The sequence below is a fragment of the Molothrus ater genome, chromosome Z (assembly GCF_012460135.2).
Source record: "Molothrus ater isolate BHLD 08-10-18 breed brown headed cowbird chromosome Z, BPBGC_Mater_1.1, whole genome shotgun sequence".
In the NCBI taxonomy this organism is placed as follows: domain Eukaryota; kingdom Metazoa; phylum Chordata; class Aves; order Passeriformes; family Icteridae; genus Molothrus; species Molothrus ater.
The window spans coordinates 51,536,354-51,557,800 of record NC_050511.2 but is presented as its reverse complement, the minus strand read 5'-3'; the positions used below and the strand labels follow the sequence as shown (position 1 = coordinate 51,557,800).

At 34.1% G+C, this 21,447-nt stretch overlaps 1 protein-coding gene across 4 annotated transcripts in view; it reads right to left on the bottom strand.

Moving 5' to 3' along the window:
• IFT74 (intraflagellar transport 74) overlaps positions 1-21,447 on the bottom strand; it is a 35,718-nt gene that overhangs the window by 13,235 nt on the left and 1,036 nt on the right. For all 4 annotated transcript variants that reach the window (XM_054517885.1, XM_054517884.1, XM_054517886.1 and 1 more), the window contains exons 3-13: positions 21,173-21,308; positions 20,614-20,662; positions 19,725-19,823; positions 19,495-19,555; positions 19,019-19,078; positions 18,017-18,078; positions 7,310-7,448; positions 6,230-6,292; positions 5,450-5,593; positions 4,319-4,359; positions 3,001-3,080 (exon numbers count right to left, since the gene is read on the bottom strand). In XM_054517885.1, the coding sequence (XP_054373860.1) occupies positions 3,001-3,080; positions 4,319-4,359; positions 5,450-5,593; positions 6,230-6,292; positions 7,310-7,448; positions 18,017-18,078; positions 19,019-19,078; positions 19,495-19,555; positions 19,725-19,823; positions 20,614-20,662; positions 21,173-21,308 (934 nt within the window). The remainder of the gene's footprint in view (positions 1-3,000; positions 3,081-4,318; positions 4,360-5,449; positions 5,594-6,229; positions 6,293-7,309; positions 7,449-18,016; positions 18,079-19,018; positions 19,079-19,494; positions 19,556-19,724; positions 19,824-20,613; positions 20,663-21,172; positions 21,309-21,447) is intronic.

The following is a 21,447-nucleotide window of genomic DNA, read 5'->3' as shown; positions in this document are numbered from 1 at the left end:
CAAAAATAAAATTTCTACATGCCTAGGAACTACAGGATTCATCCTATTTCATTTAATGTAGTCAGTTCAACTAACTATATTATATATATCTTTATATTAAAAAAGAAGATAGCCTGATAAATCAGCCTCAATACAATTTTGACAACCTTTCAAGGTTACAACTTCTGATAGATAGGAGGGAGATAAATACTTGGTTTGGGCAAAGGAAATTCACAGGGGTTTCTGAAGTTAAGTGAATTTCAATAATGGAGAACAAATGCTTCTTTGTATTTGGGCACCAAGATTAATTAAAACTTTCTGCAGTCCTGTTTAATGTATGAGCCACTTCAACTGCACTTTCACCTATAAGAATGGTCTTTCATAAGGATATGCAGCTTGCAAGTGATAATCTCAAGGAAATAAACAGGAGAACTATACGAGCAATGGTCTAGGAAAATAAAATGCACAGAAAGCTTTCTACAGTTAAGTTGGAAACATTTCCATACACCTTCAATATACTGGTATTAGAAATAAGGAATAACATTCATAGACACCGTATTTTTAAATTCAACTACTGATTATAATTAACTCCTAATTTCTAAGTATTAGTAAAGTGGGACACCTGATATATCTGTCACAAGAAGATGAGACAATTCATTTCCTAGAAATAATTTTAAGTTTCAAACATCTACATTTTTAATTGAGTCTGTTTTATTTTTAACATAATTTTTTAATTTTAAAGGATACAAAGTAAAAGAATCAAATAGGTACAGATAAAAGTGAGCAAATTTCTCTAGAACTTTTTATTTGTGCACCCCCATGCTTTCCTTTTTATCTGGTATATACAAACAGTAAGAACACCTGAGGGGCTGTAAGTGACTTCAATTCTGCTTCAGCTTCCTTGCAGCTGCGGCTTTGCTCCTTGCTGGACTCTCTCTCTCTCTCATTTTGCAAGGCAAGGCTCCATTAGTTAATGACTTAGCCTGCTCTACTCTTAAGAGTTCCAGTAATGGTGAGCCATGAAACAGAGTTACATAATCTGTCAAGTGTTTATAGAAAAAAATACTTGAAGTCCACAATTTTGAGATGTCTTTTCAGTAAGTTTTCTTTCAAATACACCACTAATACACAACTGTCTTAACCTCATCTTCAATGTATGAAGGGTTAACTCTGTTGCATTATGAGTTAATGCTGATTTTGACTAATCATTAAAGTTTACTGCTAGTATACAGGCCAAGTAATAAGTGGTGAATTATTTACTTATTTAGATTTTTTCAGTTAAAACCTAAAAATAGTTATTCCAACATCGTATGTTTAGTCTTTTTCCAGCTCAGAAATATTTCTAACACTGAAATATTTATCCTAAAATATTAAATAATCCTTTGTTAAAATGTCTATTTTTTTACTGACTATTTCACCTGATATTTAGATTAAAAACTCTGGAGCTGAATTTTGGGAATGCTATGTAATAAATACTGATCCAGAAGTAAAGTCCTGTGCTCTCTCTGGGGAGAGAGAGAGCACAGGAATTTCAAGGACACACCAAGATACTGATTTAGAGCAGAAGTATGAATGGCCCTCTGTGATCTTCTCTCCATTCACTAGGGAAGGCGGCACTAGCAGTTTACATTTCTGTGTCCTAAAGATACTCTTTATGAGTATCTTTACTCCCTCTGTGTTACAGAAAGAGGTATAATTCCCTCTGTATTATAACTCTAAGTAACTTGATTGTGAATATTCTGACTGGTTCTGATATGCTGACAAAGAACATGTGCTTTTTCATACATATGCTTCAAACTCTTCTTCAACAAATTTATTTTTCTAAAACAAGAGACAGTCAAGCAACAAATGACTGTGCGTGTGCACTGAACTATAAAATGTGAAAAGTGACTCTCTTCTTACCTTCTGTATTTCTCCAAAGTTAAAATAAAAAATGGTTGCAAGCCAAACAAAAAGGAAAAATTGAAGAACAATAAAGTTTGCAATGATATTATCTGGAAACACAAAGCTAATAACGCGGTCTTAATAAATTATTTCCAAAAATATGAAGTATCTGTAGAAATATGAAATATTTTGCCATGCAAAAGATGATAAACAGATGTCTGAAATATTTGCTTAGAGGCAGATTTTTAGATATTTATTCAACTGGAATAAACTTACAGCTAGATTTTACGTTGATTGCACAAGAAAAGGCATAAAGTAAGAAGAACATAATTCCTCAATCCTACAGAAGTTACAAAATTTGTAAAGACTTTCAGAATGCAAGCATATATTTATCTAATTCCTATCTGAACAAGATTTCTTATAATCAAAAGAAGGTTTTCCTGTGCATGGATCTTCCTTTTATCTATAACCTTTTACAGCTTTTTAAGGGCCCATGCTCAAACTGAAGTTGCTTCCTCCAGAAGAGGAAGTAACCACAGAACCATAACTTCCAGTGCTAGGGCAAATTCCAAACTAACCTAGCCTAAGCATCAGCAGCATGTGTTTGCTGGAGGTCAGTGTAAGCTAAGGCCATTACCGGGCAGCTTACAAACTCTTCTTGCCAAGATCAACCCAAGAAGTTTCAAAGACAGATAAAAATAATACTGAACTCAGTCTACTTTACACATTGCCATTAAATATCCTCAATTCCACATTTGCTGACAGTGTAACAGATAATGTAAAAGGTAAAATTAATTAAAGCATTTCTAAATATGAGTTTGTTCTGCAGTGCTTCCAGTAAGACAAACTTCTGTTCCCCAAACAATATTAAAATAAAATTGGACAGAAAACCAGACAGCTGTCCTATTATTTTATATGGTAATTTTCAATATGAACTTGTTGAATGTATCACTAAAGGTGGGTACTCCCCATTTGTTATGTCTGAAAAGGCTGTACCTGTAGGCACAGAACTTCTCATGCTGATGAGCTTTTGACTTACTGCATAAGCCGCAAAATTTTAAGCAGCTCCTAGGCATAACAGTTATAGAACAATCAGATGCATCTCTGCATAGTCTGCTACAACTCTAATCATATTACCTCGATGGTTCTCCAGATCTGTATCAAGTCGTTGAATGACCTTTTTAAAATAATCTATTTTTTCTTTTACTTCTGCCAACCTAAGAAATAGATAATGAAAGTCAAGGTTAAAACTGTGTCATAAAAGACTTACTTTATTTTAGACAAAACTGAAAAGTCAAGAATAAAAATAGAAAATATAGATTTAATCAAACCCGAAAGAATAACAGGATTCTTGTTATTATAAAAGGTATATGTAAATCATCTGTCACTTAGTCCTCTGTTTATTAAATAGAAGTTCTGTAGGTCCTTTTTATTAAAAAACAATTTTTGTTGAGACATCAGTAATTCTTAACTTACTCAACTAGTCCCTCTGCTGGTTGCTATTCTTAGAGGTACAATTATAATTATAATTACAATTATAACTGTTGTACCTTCAAAGAAGTACAACATAACTGTTAAACCACAATAACTGTATTCCTTAAACTGTATTTAGAAAAATCCATTAAGAAATTTTGAAATAAATCACTCTGCTATGCAATTAATCAAAGTGTGAAATGAAACTACCTTTAACATATTTCTACATAAAATCTCAAATATAATTCTTTGTTATTATATTTATTAAAAAATTCTGTTAAGCAACTCATTATCCAATTAAAATGCATTAAAAATTAACAAATAATTATAGTTGGAAATATTGCTTAAAAGAATTTAATATTGTTTATAAGAGATTTTATGAATTATCTCAGTTTTTCTTTCAAGAAAGAGAAATCAAAAGGCTCAAAACCAGAAAATATTGTACTGTTTTTATCTCCCCCTCAATACATTACTATTTATTATAAAATTTACTTGACTTTCTGGCCAGTCTTTGGAAAGGCCCAGTACCTAAGAATCAAGAAGCAATGCCCTTCTACTCTTTAGAATGGAACTTTTGTAACTCTTAGGCTTTAAGAACACATAAACAAACTTAAAAATGTGACTGCAGTGTAATAACGGTTAAATTTCATAGCTGTCTCAGAGGAGCATCCCTTACAAATCAATGTCTTCTTCAGCCTTAAACAAGTTTAAGTTAGTGTTATTACAAATTTATATTCTCAAGGTTTGTTCCCAAGGGATGGAAGTATCTTATTATGCAGATCTAAATGTCTTATCACTATAAAACTTGTTTACCTGAAACAGAAGAACATACTCTATTCTCTATGGAAGGTTAGACTAGTACAGGTTTGAAGATATGGTGATGTTCTAAAAGTCTATACAAATAGACTTTGTGAAGGAACACAACCGTTTGTCTTTAGGGTGTACATGTAATTTATAGCAACAGTATAATAGAGTTACTCACTGTCTTTCCATGCTTGCAATTTTTTGACTATCATCTTTAACCTATAAAAAAGTTCAACAACTTTAACATACAAAATTAAATCTACAAATGAAAAAAGGAAAATTATAAAAAAATCTGAATTTAAAATACAGGGAATAGAAAATTACCATTTGAAATCACAGATTTGTGACACAGTCCAACAAAAAGTGAAGATTTAAGCATTATGTCTTCCAAATGTTTAAAAATCATACTTTAAAAAATGAAATACACTTATCATTGGTAATTCAGACCAATAATCTATAAAGTATCAATGGTCAGTTACAATATAGGCCATTGTAAACTGCTCCAATTACTCCTGGACTAGTATACCTGTTCAGTACCTCACAAGGACACTCTCTGGAGTTAGGTTACAAGAGCTGTTCAACTGGATCAGTTTTCCCAACCAACATGTCTCATGAATAGGAGCAAGTGAACCACCTGAAAACCTCACCATACCAAATTTGTTTTCTTAAAATAATAGAATGGTTTGGGTTAGAAGAGACTTTAAAGATCACCTGTTTCCAACTCACCCTTCCTCCTACACCCCAGCCTTGCCATGGGCAGGGATGCCATCCACTCGATCGTGTTGCTCAGGGCCCCCATCCAACCGGGCCTTGAACGCTTCGAGGGGTGGGGCATCCACATATTCCAGTACCTCACCATCCTCACAGTAAAGAATTTTGTCATAACATCTAGTCTAAATCTTCTGTCTTTTAGTTTAAAACAGTTTCCCCCATCCTATAATTTTCTGCCTGTGTAAAAGTCACTTGCCCACTTTTTTTCAAGCCTTCTTTAGGTACTGGACTTTGCTATCAGGTCTCTTCAGAGCTTTCTCTTCTCCAGAATGAACAGTTCCAACTCTCTTATCTTGTCTTCATAGAAGACGTGCTCCAGACCTGGGATTATCTTCACAGCCCTCCTCTGAACCCACTACAATAGGTCTCCAGGTTTTGGCTGGACCCGAAATATCCCAACTATTTTTAATGTCAGATTATTTGCACTGCCTAGAGGACAAATAAAGGCAAAGTTCAAACCTAAGTATTTTCAAGTATTATCACCCCTAATAATACTGGCTTGGAGAATCTTTTACGTAACAACATTTTCTATTCTTGCCTGCTTTAGTAATCTCTCTCTTTCCTCCTGTGGAGACTCCATGTTCTTATCCTCAGCAATCATTCGATCTCGATGTTCCTTGAGCTCATGGAGCTTTTCGTACAACTGCACAGCTTCCTGTTTCACCGTAGAGTGTGCTATTTCCTGTTGGGAAAAGCAAACACCTACTAGCTGTTTTTAGATGGGAAGTGAGCATTGCGGCAATCATGTTTTAGTTAAGCAACACTTACCTATACATTGCAAGTGAAGCTTATTTCTTACAAAAAGCACAGAGACAGTAAAAAGCACTTTATAAAGTATTTTATAAAAAGTAAAATTTATAATCCATATTGTCAATATTTCATTTTCTGGAATAGAATATTCCCAATCAGTTACTTCTTGATTTACAAGTTCCTCCTTGGGCCAATTTTCTGAGGAGATTTATTACTTCACAGTTTCTAGGGGATTTCAAACTATGTACAACATTCAAAAGGACTGAAAAATATCTAGCAGTATTTGAAAATTATACTTTCTGACTGTATGCTTCAGGTCATAGATCCTTTTATTCCTGAAAGACCAAATATGAAAAAAAAATCCCTCATTAAGATATTTTTACCCAAAACTGATTAGAAATTATTAGTGGAAACCAAAAAGGCAGATTTGTCTTCCCATACTAGAGCATGATCCTACAGTATGTGAAAATTTAAGGAAAAGAAATGACGCGTATTTTTTCAATTGTATTATTCTTTATACTAGCATTCAGTGAAGGTTAGTATAGAGACCACTTGCTATCATACATACAGCTCTTAGACTCTCTTCCTTCACATTTAGTGCATCCAATTCCTGCTGTTGAACAACCAATTCCTAAAGAGGAAGCAAAATGCAAAATTCAGATAAAAAATTACTACTCAACTAACTTTTTGCTCTAAACCTTAGTATGTATCAAATGCTGTAAACTGTCCCATTGCTGCTCTTAAAAATTTGAAAGACAAGACTCTGTCCAACTCCTTCACATAACTCAGATGTAGTAAACACTTGCTTTCAGCATCCAACTTTCCATTACTCTTATCATTGTTATTTGCAGTTGGGCTACTACCAAAAAATTGTTTGCACTTTTTCTACTTTTTTTTTTTTAAATCAGTACCACTCGTAGAATTTATTATCTGTATTTCAGGAGTTTAGAGTCAAATTTTAAAATCTGAATCATGACAGTTTCTTCATAGTCCAGAAAGAGACAGGTAAGCCCTGACTACTGATTCAGCTCATTCTAAGACGGATAGGAAACATGGAACTCATCTCTGTACACACCATACAAAGGAACTTTTAAGACAGTATGCTTGAACTAGATCGTCCCAGAGAGCCTGGAAATGTTGCTCCTGTTGTTAACATAAGGATTAGTGAAGTAACAAACATTTTATACAGCCCAGTTATTTTTTTTGGATACATTCAGACATGCAATAACAATGATAATAATAATAATAATAGAAAAAGCTAGTCAGATTCACTTTTTTACACAAGAAGAAAACTTTCTACTCAAATGAACTACAAAAATTTCTGGGGTTATTTTTCCTTTTTTCCTACTTTTTACACATGATGAAACATCTAAGTATCCCAGTGGCTTTTAAAAACTGCATGTCAAACCCTAAATTCAAACAGAAAATTGTGAACATTATTTCTTCCTAGAGTATGAAATATAAGAAGGTAAAGCACTTGGTCTTAGCCAATTGCTTTATTTCCAGGTACATCTACAATTGATTAAGATACCAGCAAGCTTTTTTATTGTATTACTCTGTTGTCAAGTTCTTCCATATTTAAATTTTATCTAAACCCCAAAAAGCCAGTTTAAGAAATATTTTAGGTAATATAATGGAACAAGCCAACCTGTGAGAGTTTCTCATTAGCAGCTTTTATCTCCAGATATTTAGCCTGATTTTCCTGTGACATGTCTTTCATTATGTCATCTGCCACAACCTTTTCACGCTCGATATCTTCTTCTACAGCTTGAATTAACTTTTCTGTGCTGTAAAAATATAATGTTTTTGTAACTTTTACTGGTAAATACATATTGTAAACACTCATTTCAAACTCCAGTATTCCTTCAGCTACACTGAAGTGCTCAGTGTAACAGAAAAAGCCTAGATGCTATAAAAGGGTGTTACCAACTCATATCCAATCTTCTTGGAACTGAATTAGCAATACAAACATTCACAAAAGTAGAGAGATGAAGAATTCTCTGCCTTTGCAATACCGACATGGTATTTTCCAACACTCCCACATTGTCTATCTGCATTGGTCTCAACACTCACAAAAGTATGGTACTACCTCTCAATCAGTAAATTTCTGGAGTAATAACAAGCAGTTTGAAGTAAGGAAGTAGATATGCAATTTGTGAATGCACATAAAGAAAATATAATACAGATATCAGGATTTGACAGCATCAGATGATGATGATGACGAACAGATTACTCTTTGCAAAGAATTGTTAATTACTTTAGAATGGAGAGTAGTTTCAGAGGTCTGAGAATTATAGTTTTTTAACTATGCAATAATTAGGAAATTAGGTATTTCTTACATTCTTGAATCAGGACTTTATTCTTGTTAGAAAATTGATAGTTTGCAAATACAAAAATTTTACTATTCCAGCTATAGTGAGCAACAAGCAACTGTCTTAGCAGACTTAAAAAACACATAAAGAACTGTTCTCACTGTTTTATGATAAGTCTAGTAATTTCTATGCAATTCCTGAAAGCTAGAGAGTCAACTTGAGAACATACTTAAAGAAAATTAAAACTGAGACCCTGAAGAGTATACCTTAATTCTCTTCATTGTTCATGAAAGATTGCTAAAATGGTTTGCTTGTTTCCAGGGCGATTTCTCCTGTTAAAAATTACAAAATCACACAAATACCTTCCTGGAGGACTTTTTTCCATCTGTTTTTCATTAACTTTTCCTGAGTTGCAAGATGACAAGTTGTAAATTGTGTAAATGACACTATTGGATCAAAGACTGCAGACAAAAATGACCTCAAGTGTAAGAGATGAAGCAAAATAGTGGAACTGCACAATGACAATTTCAGGGTAAGGAAATAATAAAAATATTGTAGAAGCAGGGTAGAGCTGACATTGGAATGGACTTCTGAAGGTTGTCTGGTCCAACCTGTGCACTACTCGAAGCACTGTCACCTAGAGCAGGGTGTCAGTGTCTTTTTTTAGGTTTTCAGTATCTTGAAGGATGGATATACCACAACGTGTTTGGGCAATGCTTTGATGTTTGTTCACTCTTACAAACAGAAGAGTTTTTCCTGATATTTAAAGGGACTTTGCTGTTCTTCATTTTCAGTCATTCTCCTGCCCTTAGGAGAATCAGCTCCATCTTCTCAACCCCTGCTCATCAGGTGTTTACTTCGATAAAATATCCACTAAGCCTTTTCTTCTGGAGATTAAACAATGCCAGTTCTCTCAGCCTTATCCCACAGTATTCATCACTTACAAGGAATTCTCAAAAGAGTTTCAAAAATGTAACCACTTCCAACCAGCTTCCAAGAAAGATCCATAATCTCCAAGAAACTGAGGATATTATGTAATTCTGTCAGGTTAGCAGGTCATGCTAACATTAATGTTAGCATGGCCATTAAATTTAATACCCTCTTGAGACTAAAACTAATTTATACAGACCCAGTCCAAATATGAGTCCCTCACTGCAAGAACAACAGTTTATAAATGGTTAATTATGTTACATGTGTTAATGGAAAAGAGATTTTTTAAGCTACATGAGTAGTTTGATCCAAGACCTTTTGGAAGGCATGGAGCTAGGAGATGCCAGGGAGCTTTCATGTTTCTTGTTTATTGAGTGCGCCTCATGCCTCAGTGTGGACCTAGGAAAGCTGTTGCAAGGTCTCAGCAGTGATAGTTTCTCTCAAATCAAGCCCAACTGCGGACATGGAAGAAAATTGAGAAAGTGCAGTAAAAAATTCAACAAAATGCTAAGGGTTTTGATTTTCAGAAGAAATCTCCACTCTAGATGTAATTCTCCTGGAGACATTGTAATATGGCTTAGAGGGAGCTTGTATTTGAATACAAACACAGTGCCTTTCCTGGAGATCACGGGAACCTTCAAAAGAGTGAGAATGCAGTTTTTGACATGTATAGCAATACCACTCTTGAGGGCAGTGAGGTCTCCAAGCTCTATAGGATTTCTCTCATCTTTGCCAGAGATTTAAAGCGTGCAAGACAGGACAAGGAAAGAAACTTGCTGTTCCAGCCCCCTCTATTTAAAGTGTGTGGACACATTACAGCATAGCCTCTTTACATGAGGCAATTCTCCTTTTCTTACATGATAAATACTCCTGATTAAATGCTTCAAGATGATCCAGCATGTCCTTGAGACTAGAAATGTCTGACTTACAGTGATGCATCCTCTCTGGCAGAAATCTTGTGAGGGGAGGCTGCAACTTAGGGATTTTTCAAGAGGTAATAAAAAAAAATAAGCAATGGCTGTCACAGAAACACAATTCATTACCAGAAGTAATTTGAACACTATGCATGAAGTTGAATCAGGGATGAGGCTTGGAAAATTTGTAGAATGTTTTGAGATATTATGCAAAACAAAAGCACCAATAACAAAGGCATAGTGAAGTAAAACAATTTATAAAACCACATATTGGAGGGGAATGGAGATAGAAAGGAGATTAACTGCTCTGTAGTTTGGTGATATGTATTGGACAGAATGAGCACTAATGCAAGTAAAAATGCATAGGACACAGTGCTTGTATATCAATATAATCCCTTTTTTTCAGCCTGTACATAGAAATTCACTCCAGAGAAAGTATGATTTGTTTTTATAACTTCCTGAAATACAGCCCTAATTACAGACATCCTTACAGGGCATGTAATTCTCTGTAAATAACAACCTTATCTGTGACCCTGCAGCTCCTCCGACAATGATATTTCCAAAACACATGCATTAAAATGGAGTTAACTAGCTACTAGGAAGCTTTACTTTGGTATGCACATATCCTGACATTTTCTTCATTTGATGAATGATCAAATTAAAAATGCAAGTCTTTTTCTGTCTCCATAATTTCTTTAGTTGATTATAACTCAACTTGCTTGTAAATCACCTGTGGCATTTAAACTCACTGCTTCCTCTACAATCTGGAACTTGACACTTCAGCATACTACAGTTAGACTTTCCTATTGGCTGCTGATCCAATTAAATCCAAGATGATTATAAGAAGTTGCTCAACTTAGTCAATCTTTTGCTAAGGATTTTCTAGGTTTATTATTTTTTTACACTGCCTGGTTATTCATCAGGTACAAAGGTTGAAGAAAAACAAAGTGCTGTTTCACCATATTATTTCTTGTCACCACACTGAAAAATCTACACATGTGTACATACGATACCTCTCAGAAGCAACCAAAAGGTAAGATACTTGGCAAGTCTAATTCAAAATGCAGGCAAAGATTTATTACTATAACTTTGTTGCTAGACAGGAAGCCAACACATCTCAAGGTACATTAAAATTTCAGGAATTAGTATGAACCTTGGACATGCTGAGTTGTTAAGTAAATTCTACTCCATTAAAAAGCTGGGGAACAGACTCTGAAAACCAGACCAATTCTATAAATACAATCACCTTCCCAGAAAATTAATTACATTATTTTAAAATCATATAGTTTTCAAAGCTCTCAGAAGGAAATTTTTAAGAAGGCTCTTCTAATTACAAGGAAATATCAAAGTGCTACCAATGTATTGCCAGTGTTTTGCCAGGCTAAGTCTCTTTTCAAAGCAGTTAGTTTAAGCAGCAGCTCATAAAAACTGGTTCCAGTAAAATGCTAAACTGCAACTAAAATTACAGATTCTTTCCTGTTCTTTTACTGATTATACAGGTTCACACACAAAAAATGCAGGCAGTCTTATTTGTAGGAAATTCCTACCTTTTCAGCAGAAACTTAAGTAAGAGCTAGGAGTTATGTTTTGGACTTAGACATATGTACAACTTAGATTTTTCAACTTGGTTGTTATTAACATACAGATTAACACAAAAAACAATAGTTAATATATTTTCCCATTCTATTTAAGACAGCTCTTGTCTTCTAATCTGTAAACTACAATAATACTATTAATCTGTATTTATAAATTGCCAGGTTAAGATCTGCTCTGTTTCTGAACTTATAGGAAGCAGTACCTTTAAAGTACAAATACGCTGCAAGATCCAGATGTTAAAATGGCCATTTTGGGAGTTCTCAAAGTGCATCATGTCTTCCATTAACAATACACAAACTGACTAAAAAAACTTGCAGGCCACCAGTACCACCACTGACAAGTGCAAAACTTAATACAGAACATAATTCCACAGCTAGGAGCTGCTGCTGCTAGCACCCCTTGTCCCTGCCAGGGATAATGGCTAAATGGCGGAAGGTTTATGAACTCCCTCTGTATTCTGTATAAGTTTCTGACAGAAGTAGAAATACACAATGGATCAGAGCATTTTAAGTGGCATTTATCCTCCTCTTCTTTCCAAGAAGTTATGAAATTTCCAGGCTGATTCAATTTAGGTGAATGAGGTCAATCCTCTGGCATGCAAATATATAGAAGTTATCAAATAGACTTAATCAGTTTGTTCTATGACCTCATTTATTTCATTATGATCAGCAAAGGCCTTCCAGCACTCATTTTAAGGACTGGTGGAGGTTTTGTAAATCTGACAGGCTGCCTATATTTAGCACTGTTCGTAATTAAACTTCCTCATGTAATTTCCCCCATTCTTTTCTATTAAATTCAGTGAATGCTCTGTACAGCTTACTTTAAACAAGTATCTTAAACTTTACCTTTTGGGTTTCTATTACTTTGCAAGATAGAAATCTGGCAAGGAGATACTAACATTAACTTGACACCCTATCTTTTCAGATGTTTAAGAAAAACTGGAAAAATTAAAGGTTCATTACCTTTTACATAACATTTTCATTCAAGTATAATGAATGGCATAAACAGGGACTAACTTAACATCTCACAGATATGGTGTAACATTTCTGCTCAAAATTAATAGAGACTACAAATAGTGTCTGATTCAAAGGCAATGACTGAGAGACCCTTTCTTTGAGAGATGTTAATGTCACAGTAAATACCATTTGTAGGACCTTTCCTAACTTTCAAAAAATAAGGCTTGAATCTGTACAAAAATTCCATCAATAGAGATTGAATCATGTTTACTTAGTTCCAAAGATCAGAGCAACAACTATACCTTCATGACAGAAAAGTGCCAGTTTATGTCAGGTTATAGGTTATATTATGGACAAGAAAGAGATTAAAAGATTAGTCTTCTAAGTAAATATTGACAAAAATGCTTAGTAACTTACATAAGAATGTAAAAGAAATCTGACTGGAGAAACCAACAATTCTCTAGTAGAGCACTCTGCCTCTGTCAGAGCAACAAGAGAAATTGTATGGGGAGAACATGCAAGCTTCAATACTTTCTGCAGTTTACTCCAATCATAGTCTTCCAGTACCCATAACTGCTTTAACAGGGATAATAATGAGTACAGCCCTGCCAATTTTTTTTATACATTTATGATACTTTTCTCTATTAACTTGTCTAATCAATCCCTTTTCTAGTTGCTGATACAGTCTGGACACTGGATTTTAGGTTTGGCTCAATTAAGTGAAAGCTGCATTCATTAATTCTGATAACCCCTGTTTTTTCAATTAATTTTACATTACAAAGTATTTATGTAGAACAAAATTTATTAAACTATCATTGAAATAACTGTATCTATTAATTTGTTAAACAACCACTACAGAAGACACTGGTATAATTCTGGTCTTGATATGCAAAAGTGTTGTTTTTTACTAGGCTCCAAACATGAAACTCTATTGGCTTGTGATCTGGGCTGGAACATTGTTTTTGAATCCAGTCACTGCTGACTGCAACATTACATCCCAAACTGTAAGTTTTACATTGATCTGAACTGCCCTTACTTTTGAAAAATACACTTGAAGTAGAAGGCATTTTAAAAACTGTTTCATAAACATAAAAGTCCTGAAGAAAGAAATACAAAAATGCAAGTAAGAAGTGGTTTTCTGTGTAATGGACAATTAGCTGATGGTAGTCATTGTAAGTGGGTAAATAACACTGAAGCATATTTGAGATTATTTTGTATCTCAAATTTTTCCAAGCAACAGGAATGCCTCTTAACATATTTAAATAAATATACTCTTTTCAGAAAACAAAAATATTTCAAGGTATTGAGAGCAAAGACTCAAATCAGAAAAGACTCTAGCTATGCTAACCTTTAACACAGAAAACCAAAATGAATTTAAGTGCCATAGAATACATATATATAACAAAAGTTTAGTTGAAGGTCTGATCTAAAGATGTTATTTTAAATTAAGAGTAAACGTAGAATTTTTTAAAAAAATACATTTTAGAAACTATATTTTAATTCATTTACAGTCTTGAATAAATCTCCTCTACCTTCTTTCCAGATTATGTAGGAAAGGAATTCTTTTTATACCAAACAAATAATACATTCCAAATATTAATTCCAAAATGGTATGACAAACTGGTTACATTTTGGATGATCATCACATAAAGACCCATGTATCTAAGCACTAAGTCCTCTGGAACATCAGGTCTCTAGACACTAGGATTCATTCCACTAGGAGGATTCATTCCACTCTCTCACCAGACCATGAGTTAATTAAGAAAGATGTAAATAAAACTTAATGAAGAGCAATATAACTTTTCTTTTAAAGTGACAGCATTAAAAAATAGAAGATTGTTTTCTCTTGCCTTTAAGAGTCCTCACTGAGACACCATCTTTAGCAGACTTTTCTATGGTATTTAGTTGTTGTCATTCTCTTTTTTCAACAGGTTGCTTGTGAGGAGTCGGCAAAGAACCTATTTAATATTTCCCTCAACCTTTTTCAAAATGTTACTAAATTAAGCCTCAAAAACAACAAAATCACTTTAGAAGATCATGACAAAGACATTCTTGGGCGTTTTATTAACCTCATCGAACTTTATCTGAATGAAAACAACATTACTGTACTGAACAATAACAGCTTCTACAATCTGAAAAATCTCATAACTCTGGATATTAGCAACAACTGTATTAGCACAGTTCATAAAGCAGCATTCGCAGGATTAAATCAACTCTCAGTGTTGAATCTATCCTATAACATGATTGCTCAACTGGATTCTGATACATTTACTTCACTAGAAAGTCTGAGAGTTTTAAATCTACAGTATAATTTTCTGAAATATTTTCATATAAAATCATCCTTTAAACTGACTAAAATTGCTTTAGCTGGAAACCCATGGAACTGCTCCTGTGACCTCCTTGACTTACAGATATGGCTAACCGCCTCCAATGTGACATTGGGTAAGTTTTGGTAAGAGCAGCATTTAATATTTTTTTACATCAAATAACTTTACTGTGCATTTTTTTCTGATGTGGATAAAATCAATCATCAATTTACCCATATTATGCAGTAATACAATAGCTATCCGTGAGATTTTTTTCAAGTGCCAAAAAATTACCAGCATCTCATAGCCTTTCCACTGCTCACATTCACAGAAAATGAACGCAACACCACATGTACATTCCCAAACATGGAAAAAATCTCCATCAAGATGGCAGCTATCCAACCAGCTGACTGCATAATTGAAAATACTCCTTTAGAAAACACTGTAACTTCCACTCCTGCTGTTAATCTTAGAAGTAGTGCCTTAACAGCTCTGACTCCAAACAACATCACTGGAAACAATGGAACACGTGCAGGTAATACACAGATATTTCACTTTACTGCTTATGAGCTGTTTGATTTGCGGTTCAATGACTTTATAGGGTTTTGCATCCCTAGTACACTCTGACTTTTCCATAAAAGCCAGGGCTACAGAGCAGGCATACTTCTATGTCCTGGTAAACAGTCACAGACATTGCAGTGAATATTAAGTTCTATTGAGTAAATGTTCAAAACAGATAAACCCCACAACTCTCAAATTATACTAAAAAATGATGATGAAATTTCAAAGCCCTAAAATTCAGATAATTGTCTAGATCTCTGCCCAACAGAACTAGGGAAGCAACTTTCAAAAAAATTTGCTTTTTCCAAAATAACTGCTTTCTAGATGCAGTTGTCTTCCTTAAACATGATAGCATGAACTTACAGATTTTACTCCCATCCTAACTGTGCTCAGTATAAAGGATGTGAATGTGCCTCCTACACATTCTCTGGAAATTTCAGTGATAGTCTCCTCACCTTTCAACCTTTATCTGACATGTCAGTTAACCCTTCCATCCTGAAATGCTTTGCCTTCTTTCTTCTGGCTAAAGCAAGAAAATTATCTACAGATATATACACAAATTATAAGCTTACTACTGTGACACATTTCTTTAGCTGTACCACCTTATAATTTATTTATAGGGTAGTGGCCAGCACACAAAAGCAGCTTCTAGATAAAAACCACTTGCAACTACAGTTTACTGAAATTTTTTTATTAAAGAAGCACAGCTGAAAGGATATGCCAAACAAAAGGCATGATATTTTAGGGTTCAGACATGAGATTTTCATATAAAAAGTAAAGCCTGGGAAATAGAATTTAAAGCCAATTACTGATTATTTTTTTCCAAAGGTTAATCTTGGAACTTAACTTTTTGAAAAATAAATATTTATATGTATTTATTATCTTTTATATGCCCCTAGAGCTTCGTCTTTGAAATGGACTTTGAAACAATTCTTTTTTATAAATATGCAAGGTAGTTTTATATTGCTGTGAAACATGCTATGCACATACAATATTAGTCTCTGTTACTGACTTCCTAACAACACAGCAACAACAAAGCTCTGGAGACAGTCATTCCCCTATCAATGTTTACTTGGCGAATTTTCAATTTAAGTATGAAAAAAATCATACTTGAACTCTTACTAGTATTCCTCATGAAGATTACTCTTCTTTTTTTCCTGTTTTTTTAAAGAGTTACCGCTTGTTGGCAAAAGCTGGACCTTCCTAGCAGGCGTCCTAGGGTTTGTCCTAGGCACTACACTCCTGATTTTCACTGCTGTAAAATGCCCGGCATGGTATCACTACTTGATCAGCTACCGTCACCGTCGTCTGGAAGAAAATGACTCAGAAATGTTTGAACAGGAGTTCTCAGCTGACATGAGTCCTTCTCCTTCAATATTGGGCACAAGCAGCGAAGAACCCATTGTAATATTTGAGAAAGTTCATGCATGTAGAGATGAAGAAGATGGATTTATTGAGGATAAATACATAGATATTTATGTAAATGAGGAGTGTTAATGTCTTAAACAATGGATGTTGAACTGACATTTCAAAGATGTAGTACACCTGTACTTCAATTTTATGCTTTATTACATACAATACAGAATCAAGTTATGCAGCCTATCTCCTTTCATCTTGCCAAATTCTTAACAAGATTTTGCTGCATCAATCAGGAAGTTAAAAAAAATGGGGTCATATGCATGCATTATTGGCACAACAAATACTTTAAAACTTGCAAAAATACTCATAATCCACTTTTTATAAAAACGTATTTGGCTACCTATATTGGGGGGCTTACTATACATTCTTTAACATGAACAAAGTAGCAGGTGAAATTGGCATAATAATTAATGCTGTCATTGTGAAGAGGTCTAGAAGAGAAAAATAATTTCTCTAAAATGCTGAAGCAGACCACAGCCAGACTGGGGGCTGGCTCCAAATCAATCAGAGCTGTTACAGCTCTGAAGTCTGTTAGGCAAAACTAACACAATCAGAGAATGGAGCATTTGGGTATTTTTTGACCCAAATTAGCAGAGCAAGAAAGACCAACGGTTGTATTCCCAAAAATGTGTACGTACAATTCAATGAAAAATTACCCTTACTGCATTGCTACTGAATCAAGTATTTTCATATTTTCTTAATGCTTAAAAATTAATTCATACAGGGTGGAACAGACAAACTTGTGAGCTGTTGAAATCTACAGTATTAATACAATGCTGTAAATATTATTAACTGGTAAATTTGTTGCTTTAGAGTGGTTATTGATACATAAAATCTCATTGCTGAGATTGCTTACACTGGCAACAAGCAGAATCATATATCTTCTCCTGCACCTATCTTGTGCCTAAATTAACTACCCCAAAAACTCACTCTCAGCCTATCACTACACAAGCCATTCTCATGGCTTACAAATTCTTATTTCAAGCATCTGACCATCCTCATCTGTCCCTCTGCACAAACCTACGTTACTAGCCAAGCAAAGGTCTAGTTCCCACTCCTGCTTGCTTTCTTCACTCTGCTACTCCACAACAAAACTCCCAAAACTTGACAGCAGACTGCAAAAAGACAGGAGTCTCTACTGTCACCTACCTCTTCCTGGATGGCAGGGTAACTATCTTCAGAAGAGTTACTAAAGTTTAATGCTAGGAACTCCAACTACAACCTGGCACTATTGTATTATCTCGAAATTGTTCATATGCATTGCACTGGTATGGTAGCATGTAACACCTCAATTTTCCCAAGCTGAGTTATGAGAAGTTGAGTTATTTAAAAATGAAAATCATACACGTAAATGTACTTACGCTTGTCTTTCTGTGAAAATTTTATCTATATTCTGAGTGTCTCGGTCATTCTGAACCTTTAACTTAAAAAAAAATAAAAAATTTAAATACAATCAAGTTTGTAATAAATCATGGAATCATATAGGTTGGAAAACACCTCTTAAGATCATCAAGTCTAACCCTTAACTCAGCACTGACAAGTCCACCAATAAACCACAACAACATGTACACATCTTTTAAATACTTCCAGAGAAATTGATTCACCTCCTATTTCTGTGGGATCTATTCCTGAAACACTTCCTAATGTACTGTTTAAAACTATACAGATGGGATGAAAAGCATTCTCCTCTTTATGACACAGACATTGTACCTTTATTATTCAACCAAATGCAAGCAAAAAAAGACCAAGAAATATTCAGGTCATCTTTCAAGTCACCAAAACAACCTTTACTGAAACTGGTTTCTTTTGTTTATGGACAAATTGATCATAAGAAATAAAATCTGCATAGTGCCATTCATGCCTTAACACTTAAAAGGCTGTATTAGAAATAAACAAGGAAAGCACAGGAAGAACAAAACTCTTTGATACTGTGGTGGGTATGTCAGAGACCTATTTAATATTTTTTACACTGGAGACATTTAGAAGGCTGAAGACAAAAGAGAACTTAATGCGCAGAAGACCAGGCAGATTTACAAGGCAGTGCAGTCTGCTTAAATTTGCCTTTCTAAGACTAGTGTTTTGTGCTCCCAAAAAATAAAAAAGATAATTTAACACATAATTTGGGGTGACAATACCCTTCTCAAATGTAAATCACAAAAAACTATCATGGGACAGTTAACACAAGACTTCAGGCAATTTTCTTACTGCTAACATGTTGCCAACATTATGAATAACTTAATTGGAAAAAAATGGCTAAGTTTTAAGTCAGTGCTATGCTGTTTTATATATGTCACACATTCAAAGCACCAAGAAAGTAACACATCTTTTCAGTGTTAAAGCATAGCAAATATCCTAATTCTTACCATATTGTAATCACGGATCACTTCTGCCATATCTGTACTGGTGTTAAGTATATCCACAACCTGAAACAAGAAAGAATTCCAACCTGTTACTGCTCTCCTTTTCTTAAAAAAAAAAAAAAAGTCAGACAAAAGGTTAATGAAAACAGCAAGTTTTGGTTATTGCAATTGGAAAAACATGATTTGGCAATCTGAATAGATCACATGACATTTTTAGAAATAATCATCATACGTTGCTCTTATAAGCACTGAAATATTACACGGCACCAGTTTCTTAACTCCATATGCAGATGCTTCTCCTAATGTATAGTACACTTTTTGTTTTCCTGTTTCCATCTCTTTCCTTGCCAATAACTGAATAAAGGCAGTATTAACTAGTAAATTTTCACATAGAAATGTCAAAAAATGATTCAGAATAAAGCAAAAGCAGCAAGAGAATAAATAGGAGCATTCAGTATCAAAATTCGACAGCAGCATACCATGTTGTAGTCTGCTAGTTGACCTTGAAAATCTTTGATTTCACCAGCTAAAGCCTCTGCCCTAAATATGAAACAAAAAAATCAAACTTCAGATGGTAAGATTTACACATGTAAAAATAAAATAATGAAAAAAATAAAACTATTCACTGATTCCTTGAAGCCTGCTCAATACTTGAAAACAGTCTTGTGACTTAGAAAGTTAGCACTGCATTAGCTGCAATTTATCTCACCGTTTTTCATAGGACAAATAGACCGATTTCTCTTGCTTGTACATTTCTACTTCTTCCTGCAGCTTGTTAATTTCTGTTGTAAGTTCATTTATTTTACTTCTGAAAAAATAAAGAAAAAAGAATCATCACCATTTGGCTATCCAACTAAAGCACAACTAAAACAGTAAACATATTTTACGATAGGAGGTTTGCAATTAGTATCTCTCACACTGCACTTTGTTTCAACACAGCATTTCTAAGAAGAGGTAAGTGTAGAAAAAAGCAAAATGGTTGTATCAATTAAAGTCCTAAGTAGCTGCTGGAAAACCTTGGTATGAAATAAAATGTTTTAATTAGCTTTTTGTCTCTGCTGGTAAAACAGATGTGGAAATAAAAAAATCACAGTCTAATTTCACAGAATGTGGGTACCATCCATATTTAAAATGACATATTTTAGGACTAATTATTCAAAAGTCTAATATGAGCAACTGATAAATCCTGCATGCAACAGTTTGCACAAGGTCTTGCCTTTGCCATTGCTAGCTGAATGTATAATCCAAGCAAATAATCTGAAATGTACAATAAAAAATTTTTGTTTTGCAATGCTACTTGTTACAAATGGAGCTATCAGACCTAATAAACATTGGAGCTGGAAGCTCAGAAACACTGACCCTCCCCTTACTAACACTGTGAGAGAACATTTAACTTAGCAAGCCTAACAAGAAAAGCTCAAGGGAATCTACTTCCTTTCCTCCTACAGAATATCTATACACAAATAACCTTCACTTTTACAGCAGCACTCCTATAAAAGTTCATTATACATGAACACCACTTATTTCATGCTATTTTCAAGCTTTAAGTCTGTGTCTGAAAGGGAACAGACCATTAAATGTGTGCTATTAAGACATACCTCAGCACGCCAAGATAGTACGTTTTATCCATTATCTGTCTCTGAGGACCTGATAAAAGAAAGCAATATGATATTTTGTTTTAAAACCCCTAATTTAGATGAACTGTAAATTAGGAAGACAATTTGCAAAATTTACATTAAAAAATGTACAACTAATATCTTTTGATGTCCCTCTATAGTTATTATGTAATTTTTAAAAAGAAGACATTTTTGAACTGCTGTGAAGATAAACATTACTAATACAAATATACAAAGAGTTACTACATAACAGAGTATTTTAAGTATTCTGTAGTGATGGAAGAAGACACAATAACCTTTTTTTTATTCTTTTGAATTATTTTTAAAGACAGCTCAGTTATAGAAAAATGCTTATCTTTGGCTACCAAGATTAATGACAGAAAGAGGGATGCTTTAATTTTCTCTTTCTTTTTGCACCTCTTTTTAATCACAGCTCTTCACTCTGCAATTTACACAATGATGAAAAGCTTTCCTTTAAAAACCTAAATATTCTTTCAAAATGTTTGCAGACATCTTGAGGGTTATTTTCAGTATGAAATACCTTTCACTGCAGTTTTTATTCCACTTAATCCCTGTTGAGTCACTGGACGGTCTGCAACTTTAATCTGAGATGATAAGACTCCTCCAGGAGTCAAAGAACCACCACGAGAACCAGGTCTTGCTGTACTAGGAGGCATCTATAAAAAAAAACAAACGAAAAATCTACCAAGTCTGAAATATTACTTTATTATCCTTAAGCAATTGCCAAAGCAGTTAAAAACTTCAGTTAGTCTCTACACTCTTTCTGTAGGAATCTTTTAGCATTTACATCTCTTC